This window comes from Varanus komodoensis, unplaced genomic scaffold (assembly GCF_004798865.1).
Source record: "Varanus komodoensis strain SLA01 unplaced genomic scaffold, ASM479886v1 scaffold3, whole genome shotgun sequence".
In the NCBI taxonomy this organism is placed as follows: Eukaryota; Metazoa; Chordata; class Lepidosauria; order Squamata; family Varanidae; genus Varanus; species Varanus komodoensis.
In genome coordinates, this window is record NW_025335761.1 from 18,112,939 (window position 1) to 18,134,796 (window position 21,858).

Below are 21,858 nucleotides of genomic sequence, written 5' to 3' on the forward strand. Positions count from 1 at the left end.
TATAAGTTCCTAGGCTCTGCTTAGTTTGGTTGCACAATAGGGAGGGACCCAGTTCTTAGAGCAAGAGGGAGCGCACCTGACCTCGGAGTAATCCATTTCCGATGGGATTGTAGATTTGGTTTCAATTCATAGGAGGTTTCCATGACAATTTGCTCTTCTCTAGAGAGCATTAATAATATGTGTAAAATATGTTGAGCCTCAGTTCGTTTTTCCTAGAATATAAGAATTAGAAGGTATCTTACTCTAGTAATCTCTGCAGCAACCTTGGAAATAGTATGTCCAAAATACTTTCCAACAGTTAATTGACATTTCAATCTTAGCTGCTGAGAGGAATTGTTTTTAAAGCTAAGAACTCCTCCAATCCTTTCTTGGGGACTTAAAGAGGTTTGCACTCTTATCCTTCATCCAGATCGTTTACTCTAGACTTAAACCTATCCAGTTAATGGTCTCTGTTTTTTCTTAGATGTGGAACATTTAGCAAAAGGGAATTACGTAGTTTAGAATATTCTTGTATCATTTCGATGCTATCGTTAGTTTACCAAAGCTTGCACAAAAAGGAGCAATTTGTGTGGTGCATCAGGCTACGTTGATCATGCTAATCTGTATCTTGGCATTTACAAGGAGAAATTACTCTGTGTTTGTAAGAAACTCACAATGGAAAAAAATATGTTTTAACTATGTCTATAAAAATGTTTCTCCCTAACTGGAAGGCAGATTTTAGCAATTGGGCAATTCAATGGTGTTTGGCACAAAAGAATAAAAGATTCTACTCTTTTAAATAAAACAGTCAATTTTAATGCTAATTTATTAGTAAATTAATACTGTTCTTGGCTATATCATTCATTTCCTAGCAAATTTAAGCAATTAGTTAATCATACTTAGGTAATGTTCAATTCCTTAATACGTTTACTTTGAAGTACCGCTGATTGTAGAAGAACTTCCATGCTTTTGGATTATAGCTGAAAGCATAGTATATGGTGCTTGCATTGTACAACAAGCTTTTGCATTGTACTAGACTCATTCCTTGCTGCTGCAATTTGTATGCACATTGGTGAAATCACTGGAAATTCCATTTAAGTACCCTTTGTGTAAGATCTCCCTTTCAAATGCTTATTTAATATATCCAATTGCTATCAAATATACATTTATAGATGAGAGACTTCAGCATGCTAATTTTATAAATATGTTAATAATAGAGGGTGATGAATTTTGGGAAATGCTTTGATGACAGAATAAGGATAAATGCAAAGAAGGGTAAGAGTTAGGATTTTGTAATTTGATGCAGGCAACGTATTTTTCATCCTCTGCCCTGTTTGTAAATTTGCAAGCTATTTATCTAGAACACAACCCTGGACTACATAGATTTTGTGCCTTATGTTGATAAGGAGATGGATTGTCAGACAGCTTCTAATCCTAAATTCCAAGTAGTGTTTCCTTTTGAATTGCTTCTGGTTGCCCTGCTAGATGACCCCTGCCCTTGTTATCTTTAAATATTTCTCAGATGTCTTATGACTGGAAGAGTTTGCTGAAAATGGAAAGGGCCACTTCTATGATTATAATTAATCATACAGAAATAGTACTGCAAATCACATCAAAACCCTTTTGTTGGAATACTATATATGCATAACCTAGCCTCAGGTCAGTCTTCAAAATGTATCTGCGATACACTGATGTCGAACTGTTTATGTGTCAAGCATTCCACCAAAAGAGATTTATAGATGCAGGAGAGTCTGAATGTCATGCAAGCACTTGCTTTCCACACCCAGCAAGAGGTGTTCTTTATAATAAGAGAACAGAAATGTGCAAAACAAGTGTTACAGTCATGAAAAATATTGATGGAGAAGGAAAATGAAGAAAGAGCATCTGATATTGTACTCTTGCTCATATTCTGTTTGTTGATAAGTACCTGAAGGAACAGAGTATCTCACATGCAATCCTGTCAATGGCTACTCAGAAGTAAGCCCACTGAGGTCAGTAGGATTTTGTCCAAGTAATGATGTACAAGATTGTAGCCTTAGAAAATTTAGGAGCTATACTTTTGTCCTAAATTGCTTTCACATGCTTTAAACACAGGATTATCTTTTGGAAGCTTAAAGTGAAAAGTGGTCTATGGGGAAGTACGGTTTCCTTGTTTTTACCAGTACTGCCATATGGTCATTTATGATATAATACCTATACTGACCACAGTGCAAAACTCCTTTGAAATCAAGGGTTTATCCTGAGTAACGTTCATGTAATGGGAACATGAGCTTGTTCAAACTTAAGCCTGACTCTTACTTCATATTCTGTAACTGAAATAAATAAGGACTTAATTGTCCTTATTAGCCTGTTAATTTAAATCAGACTGAAATGAGCTTCAGATAAGGCAGGGAACTTTAAATCTTTACTCCAACAGAACATGACTGAGTTTGCATGTCATGCTAAAGTATAGTGGATTATCACCATGGGTATTTGCATGGTGGCTGAGTGCCCAAGCCTAGGCTGAGTGCTCAAGCCTAGCATGGCTTTTCCATCATGGGCTGTTTTTCACAAATGAACCATCCTGAGAACCCATGGCTTATAGAAAGGTTGTTAAAGGCAACTTCTGGTGACATCTGGACGTGGCTGAGTAACTTCAGCATCTCCTGTTTAAAATGACAAGAGCTCCCTGACAAGCACAGTGAAAAGCACTGCCTCCTCATTAACGATATCACCTCTCTCTTGCATCTTGAAATAACACTAGGCAATATATTATATGTCATCCCCTTCAATGCCTTCCCCCACCCCACCCCACCCTCAGGAAAACTTGTACAAATGTAGCTTTTTTCCACCTCTGGGGAGATCTACATATATTCAACTGTTTTTATTTGAATTGTCAGAAAAAATAATTTATTTTTACAGTGGCTTAGCATGACAGACAAACCAGCATACTAACTTGCATCATGGAGTGACCTCAGCTTTTCAAATGAAATGTTAGGTCTGAGTTGGAATTAGCATCACAAACTAAACTAATTGCTACATAAAATTATATGACTCCTTCAATGTGAGCTTCTATTAATTGCAGCATTTTAAATTGTCTTGCTCAGTTATTTCCCCATATTTATATGTTTCTATTGAGAAAGAATGGAGGCAAGTAACAGGTAGAAGACTACAAAGTTTGTGCTAGCCAAAGAAAGTTATGGAAAGATCTATTCTGAAGGTTTCTACTTTTTAAAGAAAAAAGCATTTCCACAGAATTTTTTAGTGAAAAAAACCCTTTAATTTTCTCTGGAAATGATGAAATGAATGGGAATTAGAAGTACCTGTATTTTTGCAATTCTGCTATACTCCAGCACCACCTTGTGCTTGCATAATGGAACTCCTAGAAAGGTAGAGAAAAGAACTCGGAAAACAATAACAGATGAAAAGGAGCCAATCTTCATCCTGCAAATAGTCCATAAGTAGAAACCTTGGAAAAGTGGTAGGTTAAAAGCCTCATACTGAGAGCCCTGGAACTATCCATGCAGTCTGTTTCTGTATTTGCAAGGGGATTATGCCCTTTGTCTCAGGCAGCAAAATGACTTGAATTGGCCCAGTTCACCAAAGTATCAGTTGGCTGGTTGGGCTAATGGCCAGTGATGAGAGCCAGTGTGGTGCAGTGGTTAAGAGCATGGGACTGGAGCTCAGGCGATCTGGGTTCTAGTCCCCGCTCAGCCATGGAGCCAACTGGGTGACTTTGGGCCAGTCACAGACTCTCAGCCCAACCTACCTCACAGGGTTGTTGTTGTGGGGATAAGATGGAGGAAGAGAATGATGTAAGCTGCCTTGAGCCCTTTGTAGGAAAAAGGCAGGATATCAATCAATCAATAAATGGTCTGTCTCAAGATATGTTCATACTGAGACAGCTTCTATTATTTTGAAATGAAAGGCCATTAAAGAGAAAGATAAGTCAGACCTACTGAAATATTCTCTGCCCAGATGAAATTCTTCTAGACACCAGGAAAGCCTTTAGAGTCACCTGCATTAGCTCCTGCAAGTTGTCCGTATCATGACTTATGCATATGCAGTTACTAGGGCCTTTGTTCTCAGTGCTAGGCTCAGAGTGCAGGCAGGTTGATTCATTTGCACACGGTCTGGTCTGGTCTGGTCTCCCTTGTGCTTGTGCATGGTAATTCTATCATGCAGTGACTTCACTAACATCTCTATCTATTCTTTGGATTCTCTGAATATTCCCCTCACATAATGCTTCTCCCTTCCTCTCTCCTTCCTCTCTTTCTCTTCCTTGAAAAATAAAAAGCTTGGAGTCTTGGAGTCTGAAGCTTTATGTTTAGTCACTGCGGATAGCATCTTTTCAATATCACCAAGTGAGCAATCCTTGTATGTCATGTTTTGTGAGCATGAACTACACCTTAATAAATTTAACTCATAAATTAAAAAGGCATGCAGGAGTGGCCTGCAAATAACATGTAGCAGGTTAGTGGAAATCACATTTTAAAAAAATATTTTGCTTGTTTAAGTATGATTTGGATTTTAATATCTCGGCAGAAGAACAGGAAATGCTTTTCTAAGTCAGTTTCTCTTTCAGTTTGAATACATCTCACAGTGGCTCTAGCTTCTTTTTTAGCATACTGCTGTTATTAATCCATTTCGGTTGGACTGGCCAAATTTAGATTAAGCTCATTTTCTCAGTGGAACCCCATGTACATGATAACCAGGATTAAGGATCAGAAACAAACAGAATGGGAAAATCCGAGGGAGGGGGTGCATGAGCTGTAGCTGGAGGTAAGCCAAGATCTCAGATAAGGGATGCTTCATTGATTGAGTGAGTGCATTCATACTGATGGAAGAGGGCAGGGGGAAGGGTAGGAGGGAGCTCTTGAGAAACAGCCTTTTGAACAAGCCCTTAAGTCTTCCTGTCTCACAGTGATGTTACAGCAACCACAATGGAGAGCAGATTCCACAGTCTTGTTCAGTGTTCTTACACTGCTGATACACTGGATGCCACTAGGGTGAATAGAGAGGTTTGTCAAGGCCTTCTTTTTGTGGAAGACTACAAGAACAAGCTTAGAAATGTGCTTCTTCCATAATAGGCTGTTGCTTTTGGCAGCACAGCAAAAGTGACAAGGCAGGACTTGAGCTGCTAATAAAGTGAGGAAAAGTTAAAAAAAGAAAAGAGAAGAGAAGTGATAAATCAGGATAGAATTGTGGAAGCTCTAAAGCAGAAGTGTCTTTATGCTTCTCACATATATACAAAAGAAGAGCTTTTTTGCTGGATCAGACCAAAGGCTGTATATCTAGTCAAATATTCTGTTCCCACAGTGGCCAACCAAAGGCTAATGGGAAGTGCACAAGTGGAATATGGGTGGAGTAGCACCTTCCTGCTTATGTTCCCCAGCAGCTGGTACCAAGAGACAAAACAGTTTTCTCATAATTCACTGTCAGATTATGAGATAGAAATGGAACAGTGGTGGAGATGGAGGGGGGGTTAACCATGAGCTGGTTTTGAAGCATAATTTATTTCCCTTTTCAGAAATGTAGCCTTTATATCTTCTTTTATAAAACATGTGTGGCCTTCAGCAGTGTTGCTTACATGCTCACACAATCTGAGAAACTGTTTATAACTCTAACTAGGTGTTTAATTGACTCCCCAGTTACTAAAATAAGCATAGGCAAAACCTTAATAATAATAATAATAATAATAATGATAATAATAATAATAATTTTAAAAAGAAATCAATGAAAACTAATATGGACTAACACTCTGAGTCTTCCCCTCTTTATTTTAGACAACAATCTCATATAATTCTCTTAAAGCAGTTTGTAGCCTTTGGTGTCCTAAGCTGAGGTTTTCTTCTGCTATGAGCAGTGAGGAACCAATCCATATCTAGTGATGCATGTACTGAAATCTTTCCTCCTGGGCCACAGAATCTGATGAATATTCATTCTAGTGTTTGCTCTAGAATACAGATTTGTGCAATATAATGAGCATTAGTAAAGCCATGGTCTTCATAAATGCCACTGCATGAACAGTATAACACACTGATCGGTGCTCAAATTACAGGGAGCCTGCCCTGCTTCCCCAACCTTTTTATTGCCCCCTTAGCTGTTTTAGAAAACTACAGGAGGCCTGATTTGGCCCCACACCCATAGTCAAGTAACTCCCATGGCCACCCCTGCATGGATCTGTCCTGTCTGTCCTCCTGTGGTTATGTGCCTAACCGAAGAGGGCAGCCCAGAGTTCAGCTGTGTATGTATGTATGTATGTATTTATTTTTAGATTTATATCCTGCCTTTTCCCTCAAAGGGCTCAAGGCAGCTTATATCATTCGCCTCCTCCATCTTATCCCCACAACAACAACCCTGTGAGGTAGATTGGGCTGAGAGTCTGTTGGCCCAAAGTCACCCAGTTGGCTCCATGGCTGAGCGGGGACTAGAACCCAGATCATCTGAGTCCCAGTCCCATGCTCTTAACCACTACACCCCACTGGCTCACACTGGTGTTGCTTTGTTTCTTCAGGCTGCCTACCCAGATCTGCCCAGGTATGTCCCAGACCATGCTGTCTCCTTAGCCAGCTGCTTGCCTGTCCCCACTTTGACCAGGTTTTCCTTTTTGTCCGACAGTATCCTCATATCTCCACCTTTTCCAGCTCCCTTGCAGTCTAGGTACACTGGCTGAGGGAAGTTTCTAGCTAATAGTCCATCAAACATGTTACTGCTCACCTTATCTCAGGATTCAAAAGCACCCTGACTCCAAGGGGTGCACATCATTAAACTCCAACAGGGGCACAAGCCTGAGAGGAACCTAACTCAATTGACTGTCAGGAGCCACACAGATATAACACAGATTCTGCATCTTCAGTCAAGACACTTTGAAGAGACAAGGGCAAAACCTCTGCTGCTTAGGCCCAGCTGGCTCTGCTTTGTAAAGGTTCATGATGGGAAGATGAAAGCAGCAAATTCCCAAAAATTCCCTTCTGGACTGATCCCCACTCACTGCAAGATGACATCCTTTGGGGATGTTATTTTATCCCAGGGCAGAGACAGACTGGTGCAGAGATTTTACTGGTTAAGGGGAGCTTGCTTAGTGAAAGCAATAATCCACTGTGCATCTGTCACCCTTTGCTATCCACTCTATAGCTGAACTGACATCCCTTTCCTTTGGGCTGGATAAGCCCAGAATTGGAGGTTATTTCCCATTCTGGACCTCCCTGTCTAACATTGTGAGAGCAAGGGCATGGGGAGCTTTATAGCTTTTGCAATTATTTAGACCTTCTCCCTTTAATAAGAGTACATGCTAGTATTGAAAATGCAGATTTATTTAAAATGAGAAGGATACCTTATGTTGTAAACATGATGCTCATTTTAATTAAATTGTTATCAACATCCATAATAGAATATGGGTGTGTGTGTGTATAAATAATTTGGATAGCACATTGCAGAAATGGAGCTGGCTGTGGTGTGCGAAGGTTCATGTAGGACGTAGGGCCTGTAGATGTCATTAAGCCTCCCATCCACCCACCCACCCATGCATGTGTGCGCACACACACCTTTCACCCCATAATTCAAATAGTGGTATTGACTCTATCAAAGATTATGAAGACCAAGACCAGACAGAGAAAGCCAAGCTGCAGTCTCCAGAAAAGGAGACTGCTGGATGCCATGCTGAACAAAATGAAGCACTGTGGGCATGTCGTAAGTGGAGCCGGCAGGAGCTGGGGTCAGACTAGATGGCCCGGGAGACCCCTTCTGACTCGCTCTGTTTCTATGTTTCTATTGTCTCTCCACTTTAGTTTCCCCTAAGCTTTGTAGTCCAACACATCTGGAGAGGGCTGTCTCATTTTATACTGGCAATTCCTTCCACAGGTTGGAACATACCTAGAGTTAGGAAGGAAATGCATTGAGGGCAGTCACTCACCTTTAAACCAGGGCTGATCCACACAGTGCGACAACACAGCCTCCTGAAAATGGATGGGAAGCTCTGTTTTATGTTTCTTCTTTTGAATCACAAGCTGAACCTCATTTCCCCCCAACCAGGAAGCTGAGCCCATCTCTCACTGTTGGATGTGTAAGAAACCTTGTTCACAATATCTTTAGTGCTACAGATTTCTGGAAAAGGTTTATAGGAGCAACAGCACCTCTCTCCTAACACACTGAGAGTCTGGTTGACCTGCAGCATTTTCAGGGGAAAGAATAAAACTCTTCTTTGCCAAGACAGGCTCAATCCCTCACTGCTAGGAAAGGCTAAGTACACAAGCATGATGCCAAGCGCATATAGGGTGGAGATACTGACTGATCTCTAAAAGAAAACAAATAATCAGATATACCTGGATGCCATAAGCAGCACTGAATGATGTAACTACCATTGCAATTAGTCACCAGTCAGAGTTTCACAGACAGGAAGCTAGAAACTAGACACACATGCCCTATTTCCAGTTTAACCCCATGACCTTACAAAGAAGAGATTTGCTTCATCATAACACAGAAGATAGTGAAGATATTTTGAAATGTAACTAGTTATTTTAGGTTACGTTCATCATCTGGTTATAAGAATAATGAATGGGAAAATGATGCACATAAAATCTATCTTCAAGATCTTCTCTTATGAGACAGTCACCTTTACATGTAATTTTAACTATATGTTTTGTAGCATTTTCTTCCTTTTAACTAGCCACTAACCCATAAGTAGGCAATCTGCTTAGAGTCTCCATTTCCTTTGTTATGTTTTGGTTTGGCTTTCTTTTTTCTTTACTGTTAATGTTAATCAATGTCATTGCTGACCTTAATCTCCAGTGATATATTTGAAGATTGAATAAGGATCAGGTGTGACAGATTCCACTGTTTTCTCTCTGGGTGCCAAAAAGTTTGTTTACTTTATTGTTTCGGTGAGCACTAGTAATCATTCTTTAGGACTCAAGAAACGCCGTTGTTACTGCATGCCTCTAAGAACTTCTTTTACCATAGGCCAAATTCCAAAAATGTCCACCTCAGCTAAGTACTTTTACAACCAAGTCCAGATTCTGAGTACAGTCTCCCTCTGATATCCCAAGTACCCCATTGTATTGGCTGCATGGGCAGTTTTATCTGGGTTTCTACTGCCTCTCATCTTCCATTGGCAAGATATAGGGCAACCTCTTGGCATAACACAGCCTCTTGCAACTTCAGCAGTCAAATAAGGATATTCCACAGAAACAGAATACCTCAATATTCAAGTGTTAGCTATAATTTTATCCCCAGCTTTCCCCTAGCCCTTTTTAAAAGGTCCCCACATTCCCTAGCAGATCTTCTTCACAGACTAACTCAGACAAAATTCTTAACTCCCATACTCCCAAGAACTCCCAAGAACTCAACTGGTTCAAAACAGAGCTGCCAGGCTGCTGATGGGGACTGGGCGTTGTGTTCACATGACTCCAGTTCTCCGTCAGCTTCACTGGCTTCCCATTGAAGTCCGGGCCCAATTCAAGGTGTTGGTGATGACCTATAAAGCCCTAAACGGCTTGGGTCCTGGTTACCTGAAGGAGCGCTTGCATCCATATATGCCCAGCCGCCCCTTGAGATCAGCGGGAGAGGCCCTTCTCCGGGAACCCTCCATGAAAGAAATTAGGAGGGTGGGTACTCGGAGGAGGGCTTTCTCTGCGGTGGCGCCTAAGTTATGGAACGCGCTCCCCAGAGAGGTCCGCCTGGCGCCGTCGTTATTTGTTTTTCGGCGCCAGGCAAAGACCTTTTTATTCAAGCGGCATTTTAACTGTTAACATTATTGGTTTTATTTGGCCAGGGCGGCTTATTTTATACTGTATTGCTGTATTTTAATTTAATATTTATATTTTTAATTTATATTATAATTATTTTAACTTGATGATGTGAGCCGCCCCGAGGCTTCGGCGAATGGGGCGGCATAAAAATGTTTTAATAAATAAATAAATAAAATACCTTAACTCTCAGTTTTCCCATTGTTCTTTTCCATCCAGCTAGGATGTCCAGTCAATCTTACCCAGTTCATCTAACAATACTAAAAGCGATTGTCACTCCTTCAGAATGTCACTCAGCAACTACTTTGATAGCAGCCAAACAAAGGCCTTCCAACCTACTCAGAGACACTGCAACTTCATAGAGGCCCCAGGAAGTAAACTTACATAATAACCAGGCGTGCCTTTACCTATCATCTGGGGGAAAAAAGTCTAAGATCCTTCCATGTTTTTTGGTCCCTACATTCTTCACTTATCTTCTTTTTCCTTCTTGACAGTCAATCTGATATTAGCATATCAATGGCTCCCTCAATACAGCTGCTGGTAAGGAGTTGACGAGCACAGTTTGTGGCATTCACGCACAGATAGATATTGGAGACACACACTTGGTTTAAAAGTCTGATTTCTCAATATTTTTGAGATAGCCTTCTGCTATATCTAAGTTGTTTGTTTCTAAGGTACAAGTTTGAAACAAATCTCGTGACTGTGTTTCTGATGGCTTTGGTAAAGAGTTATTATATCTCAAAAACAGCAGGACAACTATCTTTTTCAGACGCACCCTCTTTGCTTTCCTCTTCCTGGTGCAGGAACAGTATTAATTCCCATTAACAGGGTTGCCAAGCTTGAAAAACAAGAACGCGATAAATGAAACTTTGGGCTACCCTGCACTGCCACCTAGTGATAAGCCATTCCTACAATGGTATTAAGATGAGCAAAGAAGTAACTTATCCACACAGGATCCCTTCTTTGGCAATATAGCTGTGCCATCTCTACATGGAATTCTTGTTCATGTTTAGTTACCTCCAGCCTGTGTTTTAGGAACAAGAATACTTCCAGGAAAATGATCCAGTAACAAATGCCCTATGTACAAGATAAAGCACAGATCAGGGAAGCTGGGGTACCAAGATTTAAGCCAATGTATAGCTTGATCCCATGCAGTGAGGTGTGCCCAAGCCAATTAAAAATCAATGGGCTTAGACACTTCTAGCTCTGCATGAGATTGGACAGCATGTCTCACGTTGACTTAAATATATAGATCCTGTCTTAACTGATTTGTGAAGCAGAATTAAACAGTGAATACTTCCTGAGATGGTCATCTGGCATTCTTTTTCTTCTTTCTAATTCAGAATAATTTTGCCCCATTAGTATATTAGAAAAATTTCCTGCAGACCATAGCTTCCTGTTGGATGAATCCTGTATGCTATTAATATCTTCTGCAGATAACTATGCATAGTTCGCTATTTAATTCTTTTAAAATTGCTGAAAAAAATTGCCAGCATTGCTGCAGAAGTTGAAGGGGTGGTGGGTCAGCCTGTCAGTGCTCAGACCATACGCCGCACACTGCATCAAATTGGTCTGAAGGGCTGTCGTCCCAGAAGGAAGCCTCTTCTAACGATGATGCACAAGAAAGCCCGCAAACAGTTTGCTGAAGACAAGCAGACTAAGGACATGGATTACTGGAACCATGTCCTGTGGTCTGATGAGACCAAGATAAACTTATTTGGTTCAGATAGTGTCAAGCGTGTGTGGCAACAACCAGGTGAGGAGTACAAAGACAAGTGTGTCTTGCCTAAGTCAAGCATGGTGGTGGGAGTGTCATGGTCTGGGGCTGCGTGAGTGCTGCCGGCACTGGGGAGCTACAGTTCATTGAGGGAACCATGAATGCCAACATGTACTGTGACATACTGAAGCAGAGCATGATCCCCTCCCTTCGGAGAATGGGCCATAGGGCAGTATTCCAACATGGTAAGAACCCCAAACACACCTCCAAGAAAACCACTGCCTTGCTAAAGAAGCTAAGGGTAAAGGTGATGGACTGGCCAAGCATGTCTCCAGACCTAAACCCTATCGAGCATCTGTGGGGCATCCTGAAACAGAAGGTGGAGGAGCACAACATCTTTAACATCCACCAGCTCTGTGATGTCGTCCTGGAGGAGTGGAAAAGGACTCCAGTGGCAACCTGTGAAGCTCTGGTGAACTCCATGCCCAAGAGGGTTAAGGTGGTGCTGGAAAATAATGGTGGCCACACAAAATATTGCCACTTAGGGCCCAATTTGGACAGTTTCACTTAGGGGCGTACTCACTTTTGTTGCCAGCGGTTTAGACATTAATGGCTGTGTGTTGAGTTATTTTGAGGGGATAGCAAATTTACAGTTATACAGGCTGTATACTCACTACTTTACATTGTAGCAAAGTGTCATTTCTTCAGGGTTGTCACATGAAAAGATATAATAAAATATTTACAAAATGTGAGGGGTGTTCTCACTTCTGTGATATACTGTACATTTCTAGCTGAATCTAGGAACTAACCTCGCTGGGTAGTTTGTAACACACTTGCACCAAATAGAATTGCTGGCCATAAATAAATTCAAAACAGCAGTTATTGAACACTGTAGGCTCTTGAACTTGGTCACAAATAACAGTCATGTCTCTAGCAATGCCTTCAGATCATTTCTGATTCTTTCCTGTCTTGGCATTAATAGTATAGTTCATAGGCTATTTCAGCTGTTACAGATGTGTTTGGTGATTTAAAAAAATACATTGGTTCCTGGCTAGAGCCTTTTATTTATTTAGTTCCATGCAGTTCTCATGGAACTTCATAAAGCCTTTGTAAAAGGTGAGGGTAGAGAGAGGGAGTTCTTCATGGGAGGAAAACAGGTAATCAGACTCTAATATTTTAAATAAATTTCTGGGATTGCTATCCCACCATTCTAAAAAGTACTCATATTTAGAAAGAAGGCATAGTCAAGTACTTGTCATGTTTCCAGAGCCAGAAAACATTGTTTAAAAAATCAAGCTTCATATATCTATCTCCAAATAATGTTTTCTGTTCAGTCCTGATTACATTATTGCTTTTCAAAGTTGTCCAGGCCTTATTACATTCTGGCCCCTGGAATATCTTAAAATCATCTCAGACTTGCTGTAATTTCCTCACTGGGCACTTCCAGGAAAAACGCTCTTGCTTCCACTGGAACATAGCAGTAAAGGAGTTGAATCTATGAAGATATCCAGAGCACGGCCTGGTCCAGTTTTATTGGATGAGCTTCAGCTGGTGCAGCTCAAGAATGCTGACAAGATGCTTGACCAGGTTTGTGCAACCAGCTCTGTACTGGATCCTTGCTCTTCCTGGCTTATAAAGTCCAGTAAGGAAGGAATAACCAGTTGGGCCAGGGAGTTTGCCTCTTTGCAAAAAGCAGTGCTCCCTTAAAGAGTCAGCATGGACATTATGCTCAACTTCTGGAGCCTGCCTTGCTCTGAACACCAATTCTGAGGGAAGGGTAAAGAGTGTCAACTGAGGGGTACGCTATTACTGTGATGGCCCCCATCTATGGAACAACCTCCCCACTGTGGCCCAGCTGGTGCCAAGGTAGCATAAAGATACCCTTTATGCTAAATCCTTTAAAGACTCACATGAGTACCCAGGGGCATGGGGGGGATTACCCATTCCAGGTGTTTTACAAAATCATTCCTCATTATTGTTTTTTTTAGTTATATTTTAATGTTTTTCTGATGTTATGGTATTTTAGTGCATGTTATTGTCTGTTTTATAGATTGTTGTAATCCATCCAGAGAGCGCTTCAGCTATGGGGCAGTAAATAAATACAGTAACAGTAAATTCAGAGTCCACATTCTACTTAGCATCACACTGAATCTTTCATGGCATAAAAAAGAATGGAGAGGAAGCTGTCTTACTCCATGCCTAGTGTGAAGGGGAATTTCATGGAAAAACAGGATGGACAAAAGTGACATTGTGACACAGAATTGGTTAAATAGAAAAGGCAAAAATAGAATCATGGACATAATAAATGCAATCTATCATCATTCCATGCAGGTAGGCATGCCTAAATGCTAATAAAATCAATTGACTTACACAAGACCACATAGGACTGAGATGCTAGCCTTCAACCCCAAGGGATACTTACATAGCATGAATGTAATGTTTGATCATCCAAGGATTGTCTATGGTAGAGAATATTTATTATTTATTTATTTATATACCACCCTATTAGCAACAGGGCTCTCTGGACAGCTTACGACATAATCAATAAAATCAACAATTTCATTCAATAATACAATTCCCTTCCGTTAAAACAACATTGTTTTTCAGTTTAAAATGGTTTGGAAAAGTAATCTTTTTTAGCACTACAGCTTTCATAACTTGCTGTCAAACCAATGGATTACAACACTATCATACACTGTCCTAAGAAAAATTGTTTTAGTTGCATACAAAAAGTAAATTAGTTTTACTCTGATAATACTAATGAAACTGTTGGAGATTAGTTACAACAGGAACAGATTTTTACTTATAACTGTATGCATGTTACTGAAAAACATGCGTGTATCATCTAAACCTGATACAATATCTTCTGCTACAAACCAGACCAGCCGGAACAAAGCTTTTAATAGTTCTAATAGCAACGGATATATTCGTGTGTGTGTGTGTGTGTGTGTGTGTGTGTGTGTGTGTGTGAGAGAGAGAGAGAGAGAGAGAGAGAGAGCGAGCGAGCGAGCGAGCGCACAAATAAACTTATGTTCTAGCTTGACACTATTGTGCTACTGTGAAACCCCTCAAGTATATAATTCCATTTTGAGTGGTCACTAGCCTCATGGAACAAACATCTAAATTACATGTGATAGAGCCTATGAATTCTTCTGTTTTTTTCATGTTGGGTTGCAATATGGTCAATTTGGTTCATATTATTTATCAAAAGAAACAACCATTATGGGAGTTTGGGTGTACACAGATAACATGTGAAGCACTAGGAGTGATTTACAGCACAATCTAAGCATGTCTTCTAAGAGGAAATTCCCAGAAATTTAAATGGGATTTATTTCCTAGTGTTTAGAGCAGGGGTGGGCAACTTGTGGTCCTCCAGATGTTTTTACCAAAAAATTTAATTATCCTTCATCATTACCTATTCTGGCTAAGGCTGATGGGATCTGTAAGCCAAAGTATCTGGAAAATCACAAATAGCTCACCTGTGGCCTAGAATTACAGGCATAATTCTGATAATAATTCCCCAGAAATGGGGAACCCATGGTTTTTCAGGTATGAATGAACTCCAGTTCCCATCAGCTTCAGCCATCATAGTTAATGCTCCATGATTATAGAAGCTGTAGTTCAGCAACATCGGAACTAAATGCATGATTTAGTCTTTTTCTCTCCTAAAATAAATTTTAAACATGAAGAAAAATTGTGGAATTGCTGATAAGAAATGTTAGCTTTGTTCACAATTTTTCTTTCAAAAGGGATACCACATAAACACATCTAGATATACACTGTAGAGCACACAAAACATAGTATTTTTTACTTTAACACTTCCAGAACCACTTTATGTATCATGGAGTAGTGTGCTACTCTACATAGGTACTATCCAGTAATTAACATCCATGACAGCTACAAATCTATTGCAGAAGTATTACCAGCAGCATTCCAACAGATGGACTGCTGGTAACATTCTACATGTAGTTCTCCCATCTCACAATATAACTTGGAACTCAGCACACAGTGGGACACACATAAATTAGTATGTGTTCTATGAAGAACAAGTCTACAATTCCTTATGTCTCTGAAAAACTATAATTTGTATGAAACCTTAGAAGAGTGGCCAGAACCTTAGCTATGGCACAAAATGAACAGTGGCGGTTGTTTCTTCACTCTTCTTGATGACACTGAAATCTTTCTGCTTCTCTGTCAGTATTTTTGGTTTTGTGGAACCTTTCTGTTTCTCAGCATTGTGTATTTCCTGTGCTCCTAGGAAGGCTTTTTGTGTCCATGGGTTTGGTGAGATTCCTAACCATGGCTAGAATGCAACCAGGAAGAAAAACTTGATTTGAGAGAATTGAAAAATATACATAGACCCACTCACTACTACTACTACATCTTTGCAAATAATCCTTGAACAAATTATGCCTTTTCTCCCCCTCATAATCTGCTGTCCGTTTCTGTATAATTGTGTAAATGACCTCTAACTGTAAATATTTCTTAATTACTTTAGCATTGGTTACTTTCACATTTGATTACTTAACTCACATTAACAGTGAAATCTACAAAACCATTTAAGCTGGTACACTGTGTAAATCTTAGCTGTTATTGTCCAATTATTGTAACTGCATGCCTGTACCAAGATTAGTCAGGCTGTTCAACTGAAATAATATGAAAATCAACTTTAGGACACTTCTCCTTGTTGTCTAAATGGAAAAGGATGCACAGCATGTTTCTACTTTATTTACACCTAAGGGGTTTTTTTGTTATGTGCTGTCAAGCCATCTTTGACCTTTTGTATTTATTACATTTAAATTCCATCTTTTTTCCTTTCAAGGAACTCAAGAGAGCTTACTCAATTCTCCTCTCAATCTTACCCTCACAACCATCCTGTGGGGTAGGTCAGACTGAGTCGGTGACTGACTCGTAGTGAGCTCCATGGTTGAATGGAGACTAGAACCCAGATCTCCTAAGTCCCAATCCCACACTCTTAATCACTACACCACACTGGTTCTTATGGTGACCCTATGAATGAAAGCCCTCCAAAATGTCCTATCCATGACAGCCTTGCTCAGCTTCTGCAAATTCAAGACTGGAATTGGTGGATTAAGTGACAGGCCAACACATAATTTACTTGGGAATAAGCTCACTTGAACACTGACAGTGTTTTAAGTGATTTATGGATAAGTGCCTGTTCTGTTGTAATCTAAATCCGCAATTGGAGAGTAAGTCCCATCTGATGCGGCTTACTCCTAAATAGGATTGCACTCTGCAATTCACTTCTTCAAGGGAAGTCTTGAAAATGCCTGACAGAAATGATTGTTTAGATTAAGAGTAATTGTCTATGGCACCCCTTAATGCTACTGCATTTATGTAACACTGTCACATTTAGAATAAGCTAATTTTTCATTCTGCCTGAAGGGTTCTGTGGAACTCCCTAAAACTAATTTGTTAAATAGGACCATCTGATGAAGTGGACAGTGACCACACAAGTTTATGCAGAAATAAATGCCTGTTACAAGATGCCACAAAAGTGTTTGATGCGACAGACTATCCCTCTACAAGGTATTTTAATGGATTACTCGTCTTGAAACTTGCTGTAAATTGGATGAGGTTTTGCAGAGGTCTGAGCCGGCTGCCCAAGTTTAACAGTGTTTAAGCCCCTACGCATGTGTTACTCACAAGTAAGCCATCCTGAGTCCTACAGTACTTCTACAGAAGTATACACGCCCAAGTGTATGCATGTTTCCTCAGAAGTCTCACCGAATTCAGTGAAAATCTCTTCTAGGTAAACACGCTTAGGATTGCAGGCCGCCACAACCAGCTCGGCCGTGGCCTCTCAGAGGACGACTAGATGAGTCCCCATAAAGCTTACACGCCAGATGAAAAAGAAAGCTGCCGTCGACCGCCAACCCCTATAGACGCAGAGCGGTTTCCTACATCCTGCAAATTACACAGGGGCAGGGAAAGAAATCCGTTCGTGGTTTACACCAGAAAAGCTGATCGGGACGCGGGTGCCTGCGCAGACCTAGATCAGCTCCATCGACTATTCCTCTGGGACCACCGGATGAAGCCAGAAATGCGCAAGCCTCCCGCTCGCCACCACAACGCGCACCGGAAGGGCAAACTTAGCGTGCAAACCGAGGCGGAAGCAGTCGGTGCCACGCGGGACACGCGCAGACGGGTTTCCTCGTTCCGAGGCCAGGCATGGAGCTGCCGAGTTCGCGCGTGTCTGCTCTTTCGGCTTATCGTTCAGCCGGGCAGCTTCGGGAACGGGAACAGCCACCCCGTCCGACACACGGCCTGTCTGCCTCCGCAAAACGCCGGAGGATCAAAAAGCGGTCCGCGAAGAGCGCAGCAGCCGGGGACAGGCTAGTATCTCCGGGAGGCGGTGATGCAGAGCAGCCTAGTAGCCACGACCGTCCCCTCCGGGGTACCCCGGAGAAGCTAATAAAGAAAGCGCGGATTAAGGCGGGAGCCAAGTATGTGGCGCCCTTGCAGGGCCGGAAGATGGGCCTGGGGAAGCGTGGGAAGCGTGAGCGTGGTCAGGCAAACGGAAAGCTCCCAGCGACTGCCGGCGCTCTGCATGGGGAAAGCGCGACACCCACTAAGCGCTCTGCTCAGCTTCGTCCTCCGGGCCGCTCACTCCGGCAGCTTCTCCGAGACCTGGCAAACGTCCCGCATAGCCGGCAGCGGGCAGCCCAACTGTTGGAGTGGCTCATTGCTCCTATTTCCCTGCAGCAATTCTTCGGCCATTACTGGGAGAAAAAGCCCTTGCTTATCCACAGACACAGCCCAGGCTACTACCAGGACCTCTTCTCCACAGCTGAGTTAGATGCCATCCTTCGTGACCAAGATGTTCAGTTTGGTGTCAATTTGGACGTGACCAGCTATGAAGATGGAAAGAGGGAGACACATAATCCAGTGGGCCGGGCCATGCCAGCTGTGGTGTGGGATTTCTACAAGAATGGGTGTTCTCTCCGGATGCTGAACCCCCAGGCCTTTTCTTCTACAGTCTGGCACTTCCTCTCCATCCTACAGGAGCAGTTCAACAGCATGGTTGGGGCCAACACATATTTGACCCCTGCCGGAACACAGGGCTTTGCTCCTCATTATGACGACATTGAAGCTTTTGTCATCCAGTTGGAAGGAAAGAAGCACTGGCGGATTTACAGTCCTAGGAATGCAGCTGAAGTATTGCCTCAGCTTTCAAGTCACAACTTTAATCAAACAGAGATTGGAGAGCCCATTCTAGAGACTGTCTTGGAAGCTGGGGACCTGCTCTATTTTCCCCGTGGATTTATCCATCAGGGGGACTGCCTCCCAGATGCACATTCACTCCATATAACAGTTTCTTCATATCAGCGCAACTCATGGGGAGACCTATTGGAAAAGCTCCTGCCTGCAGCATTGCAGATGGCCATTGAAGAGGATGTGGAATATCGTCAAGGCCTCCCTGTTGACTACCTGGAATATATGGGCATTGTGAATTCAGATGCTGCTGATCCCCGCCGAGTTGCCTTTATGCAAAAGGTGAGTGCCTTAATAACAAAACTCATGGATTATGCACCAGTTGATGCTGCGGTCGATCAAAGAGCAAAGGCTTTTCTCCATGACTGCCTTCCTCCAGTGTTCACTGAAAATGAAAAGGCATTGAGTATATATGGTCATCCAGCACGGTGGGAGAATGGAAATGTCCAAAATGTTGATGTCCAAATCAAGGAAAAAACACAGGTACGGCTGCTTCGGTATGGAATTGTCAGACTGTGTAATGAACGAGATGGCATGTTCCTGTATTACACCACAGAAAACTCAAGGGTGTACCACAAGGAGTCGTCCAAGTACTGTGAAATAGAGCCTGAATATATAGATAGTATTGAACTTTTGCTCTCTTCTTATCCCAAGTATGTCAGTGTGGAAGATCTTCCCTGTGCTACTTTGGATGATAAAATTGCCTTGGCAACTGTCTTATTTGAGAAGGGACTGTTGATTACTAAGAACCCTCTGTTGTCTATCTAGTATGCCAGATACAGTCAAAATAAATACATTTTGAGAAAGAATGCTCTTCTCTGATACTTACTAATAACTTTAAGATAGCAGACCGTAACTTCGAGAACTTCCTGCTTGGACAGTGAGTTTGCACTGGACAGACAAGCAGATATATATTTTAGTCTAGCTTTAAAAAGAAAGACTGTAACACCACATGCATAGTAAAATGTTGACAGCACAGTGTACGCTATTACTACCCTATTACTTTGAAAAACTTTTTCTTTTAGCTGAAGGTGTTGAAAAAATTGATTCCAATAACATTTTCATGAAGCATAAATATCAGACTTTTCCCTTGACTGAAATAGGAATTCCAGATTTAAATATATTTATGAAAATAAATGTCTAAATTGGGATATTTGATTAGAAATTAAAATATGTAAAAGATTTGTATCTGATAGACCTATATTCACAGAAAGATTATCAGTTAACATTTTCATTACATAACTCTGCTAGAAATGCCTTACACTCTTGATGATCCTACATGTCTTACTGAAGCTTTTAAAAACAGAGCAATTCTTAGAAGTGATATATAATTCAATTAATGCAGTTCTTTGGAAATCTCGATTTCAAAAGCCTTGCTTCTATATTCTGTGAAGCTAAGTAATTGCTTCAAATTAGTAGCATATAAATCTTGTTAATAAAGGAGCTTTTAAAGCTGTATTGTGGGTCCTCTGAAACATGGAAAATACTAAAACAAAAGCTAGAATTCCACCAAGCCCCATTTCTGCCACTCTGAATTACCGGTGAAAGGAGCTTGAACAGCAGCAAAGAAGATGTCCTGTATCTCTCTGTATGCAAAGGTATCTCCCTTTTCCCGGTAGATGCGATGGGCTTCATGCCATGTGTTTTCTGTTATCTCTTGGAGTTTCAGCAGTTTCTTAATCACCAAGTCTTTTTGGCTTAACGTGGCAATCTGCAGCAGAAATAGTATATATTTATGTTTCCATTTATCACTAGACTTTTAAGTATTTAGTTCACAAATATAGATTCTATTTAATCAGAAGAATGTGCAACCCAAGGACAGAGTTAGGGTAAATGTATTTGAGGAGTGGACTGCTAAGTGATCTGATTTTGATCTTTGACAACTCTGAATCCTTTAACTACTTTACTCCTTTTGGTTTATAGAGAAAATTAAGCACTACATAGGCCTGCATTACCTCAGCTTCAGTTACTTGTTAAAAGCATAACATCTACAATAAAATGGTCACAGAAGTCCATGATGTGAAAAATCAAGAAAAGTATGAGTTGGACTGCAGAAAACCTTGACAACTAAATCCAAGTTATTAACATGTGATTAATATCAAAGCCTTCTAAGTCACATCTAAGTGTATAAGCTCAAGCCTTCACCTAACAGTTGCTTTGACACTTTGGTGAATTCCCATCTAAAACCATCTTAAGTGCAGTTTCATTACCCCCTCTAGGAATCTTTTACATATGATAAACCTATTTTAAATGTTCCAAAGCATAGGCACCAGGGACAGGACTGGTGCACTTTAGTGTCTTAAGACTGATGTGCTACAAAAAGTTGAGTTCAATCTTGACCCAGAAAAAATCCGATCATGAATTTTTTCACCTTGTCTTTGATCTTCTGGATCATTTCTTGTTCCTCTTCCTGTTCAAAATTGAAAGTTGTCACAGCACGACTCACCTCCCTGCATTGAACATTACAGATGGCATGTAACTGGCATGCTGTTGCAAAGAAGTTGGCTAATTCTGCCCTGTAATCTGGGGTAGCTTGCAATAATTTAAGAAGTGCCGCATGCCAATTCAGCACTGTATGTTTTTTTCTCCTTTCCCAGCAAGAAAAGCCTCCCTCTAAACCAGCCTTCCCCAACTTTGTACCCTCTAGATGTTTGGAATTACAATTCTCATCATTGTCAACCATGGGCCTGCTCGCTAGGTCTGATGGGAGCTTTAGTCCAAAACAACTGGAGGAACCTAGTTGGAGAAGGCTAATCTTAGACCTCTGGTTTATTTGAAGATACTCATATTTTCATTTTCCTCCATACTCCCAATGAGCTTCAGAAATGTCACATAAGATGTTGGTGGAGGGAACACTTGAGCTTCTGTTTGCCATGCAAACATCCTTTTACAGAACGTAAGAGGAAGGGATGTATATTGCTCCAGTAGATCTTGTGTGGGGCTTAGTTTAGACAGGTGAAGGTCACCACTGCACTCAACTGTCCAGTCCTGTGATTTGTTTGGCTTATTCAGCAATTGGTAGAATAACATTATTAGACATGGTAGGAGGTAAAAATTATCAGAAGCTGTTGAAGTGACAGTTGCTTACAATTCTGCATCAATGAATCATTTGTGCATTGGGAAGGAACATGAGAATGTGTAGAAGAGGGGTATGAGGAATGAGGCAGATTTGAGGCCACCAGTTTTTGTTGATCTTATTAG

General features: G+C 41.1%; 2 protein-coding genes across 2 annotated transcripts in view; one reads left to right on the forward strand and one right to left on the reverse strand.

Moving 5' to 3' along the window:
* Positions 1-15,536: 15,536 nt before the first annotated feature.
* Positions 15,537-21,858, reverse strand: part of HEATR4 (HEAT repeat containing 4) — a 32,139-nt gene continuing 25,817 nt past the window's right edge. Inside the window, 5 exon segments of the mRNA XM_044435715.1 lie at positions 15,537-15,645; positions 15,647-15,724; positions 19,487-19,548; positions 20,197-20,368; positions 21,029-21,107. Coding sequence (XP_044291650.1) covers positions 15,538-15,645; positions 15,647-15,724; positions 19,487-19,548; positions 20,197-20,368; positions 21,029-21,107 — 499 coding nt within the window. The 3' untranslated portion in view covers position 15,537.
* On the forward strand, positions 17,614-19,466 carry RIOX1 (ribosomal oxygenase 1). The gene has a single exon (XM_044436621.1). The coding sequence runs from the start codon at positions 17,614-17,616 to the stop codon at positions 19,423-19,425; it is 1,812 nt and encodes a 603-aa protein (XP_044292556.1). The 3' UTR covers positions 19,426-19,466.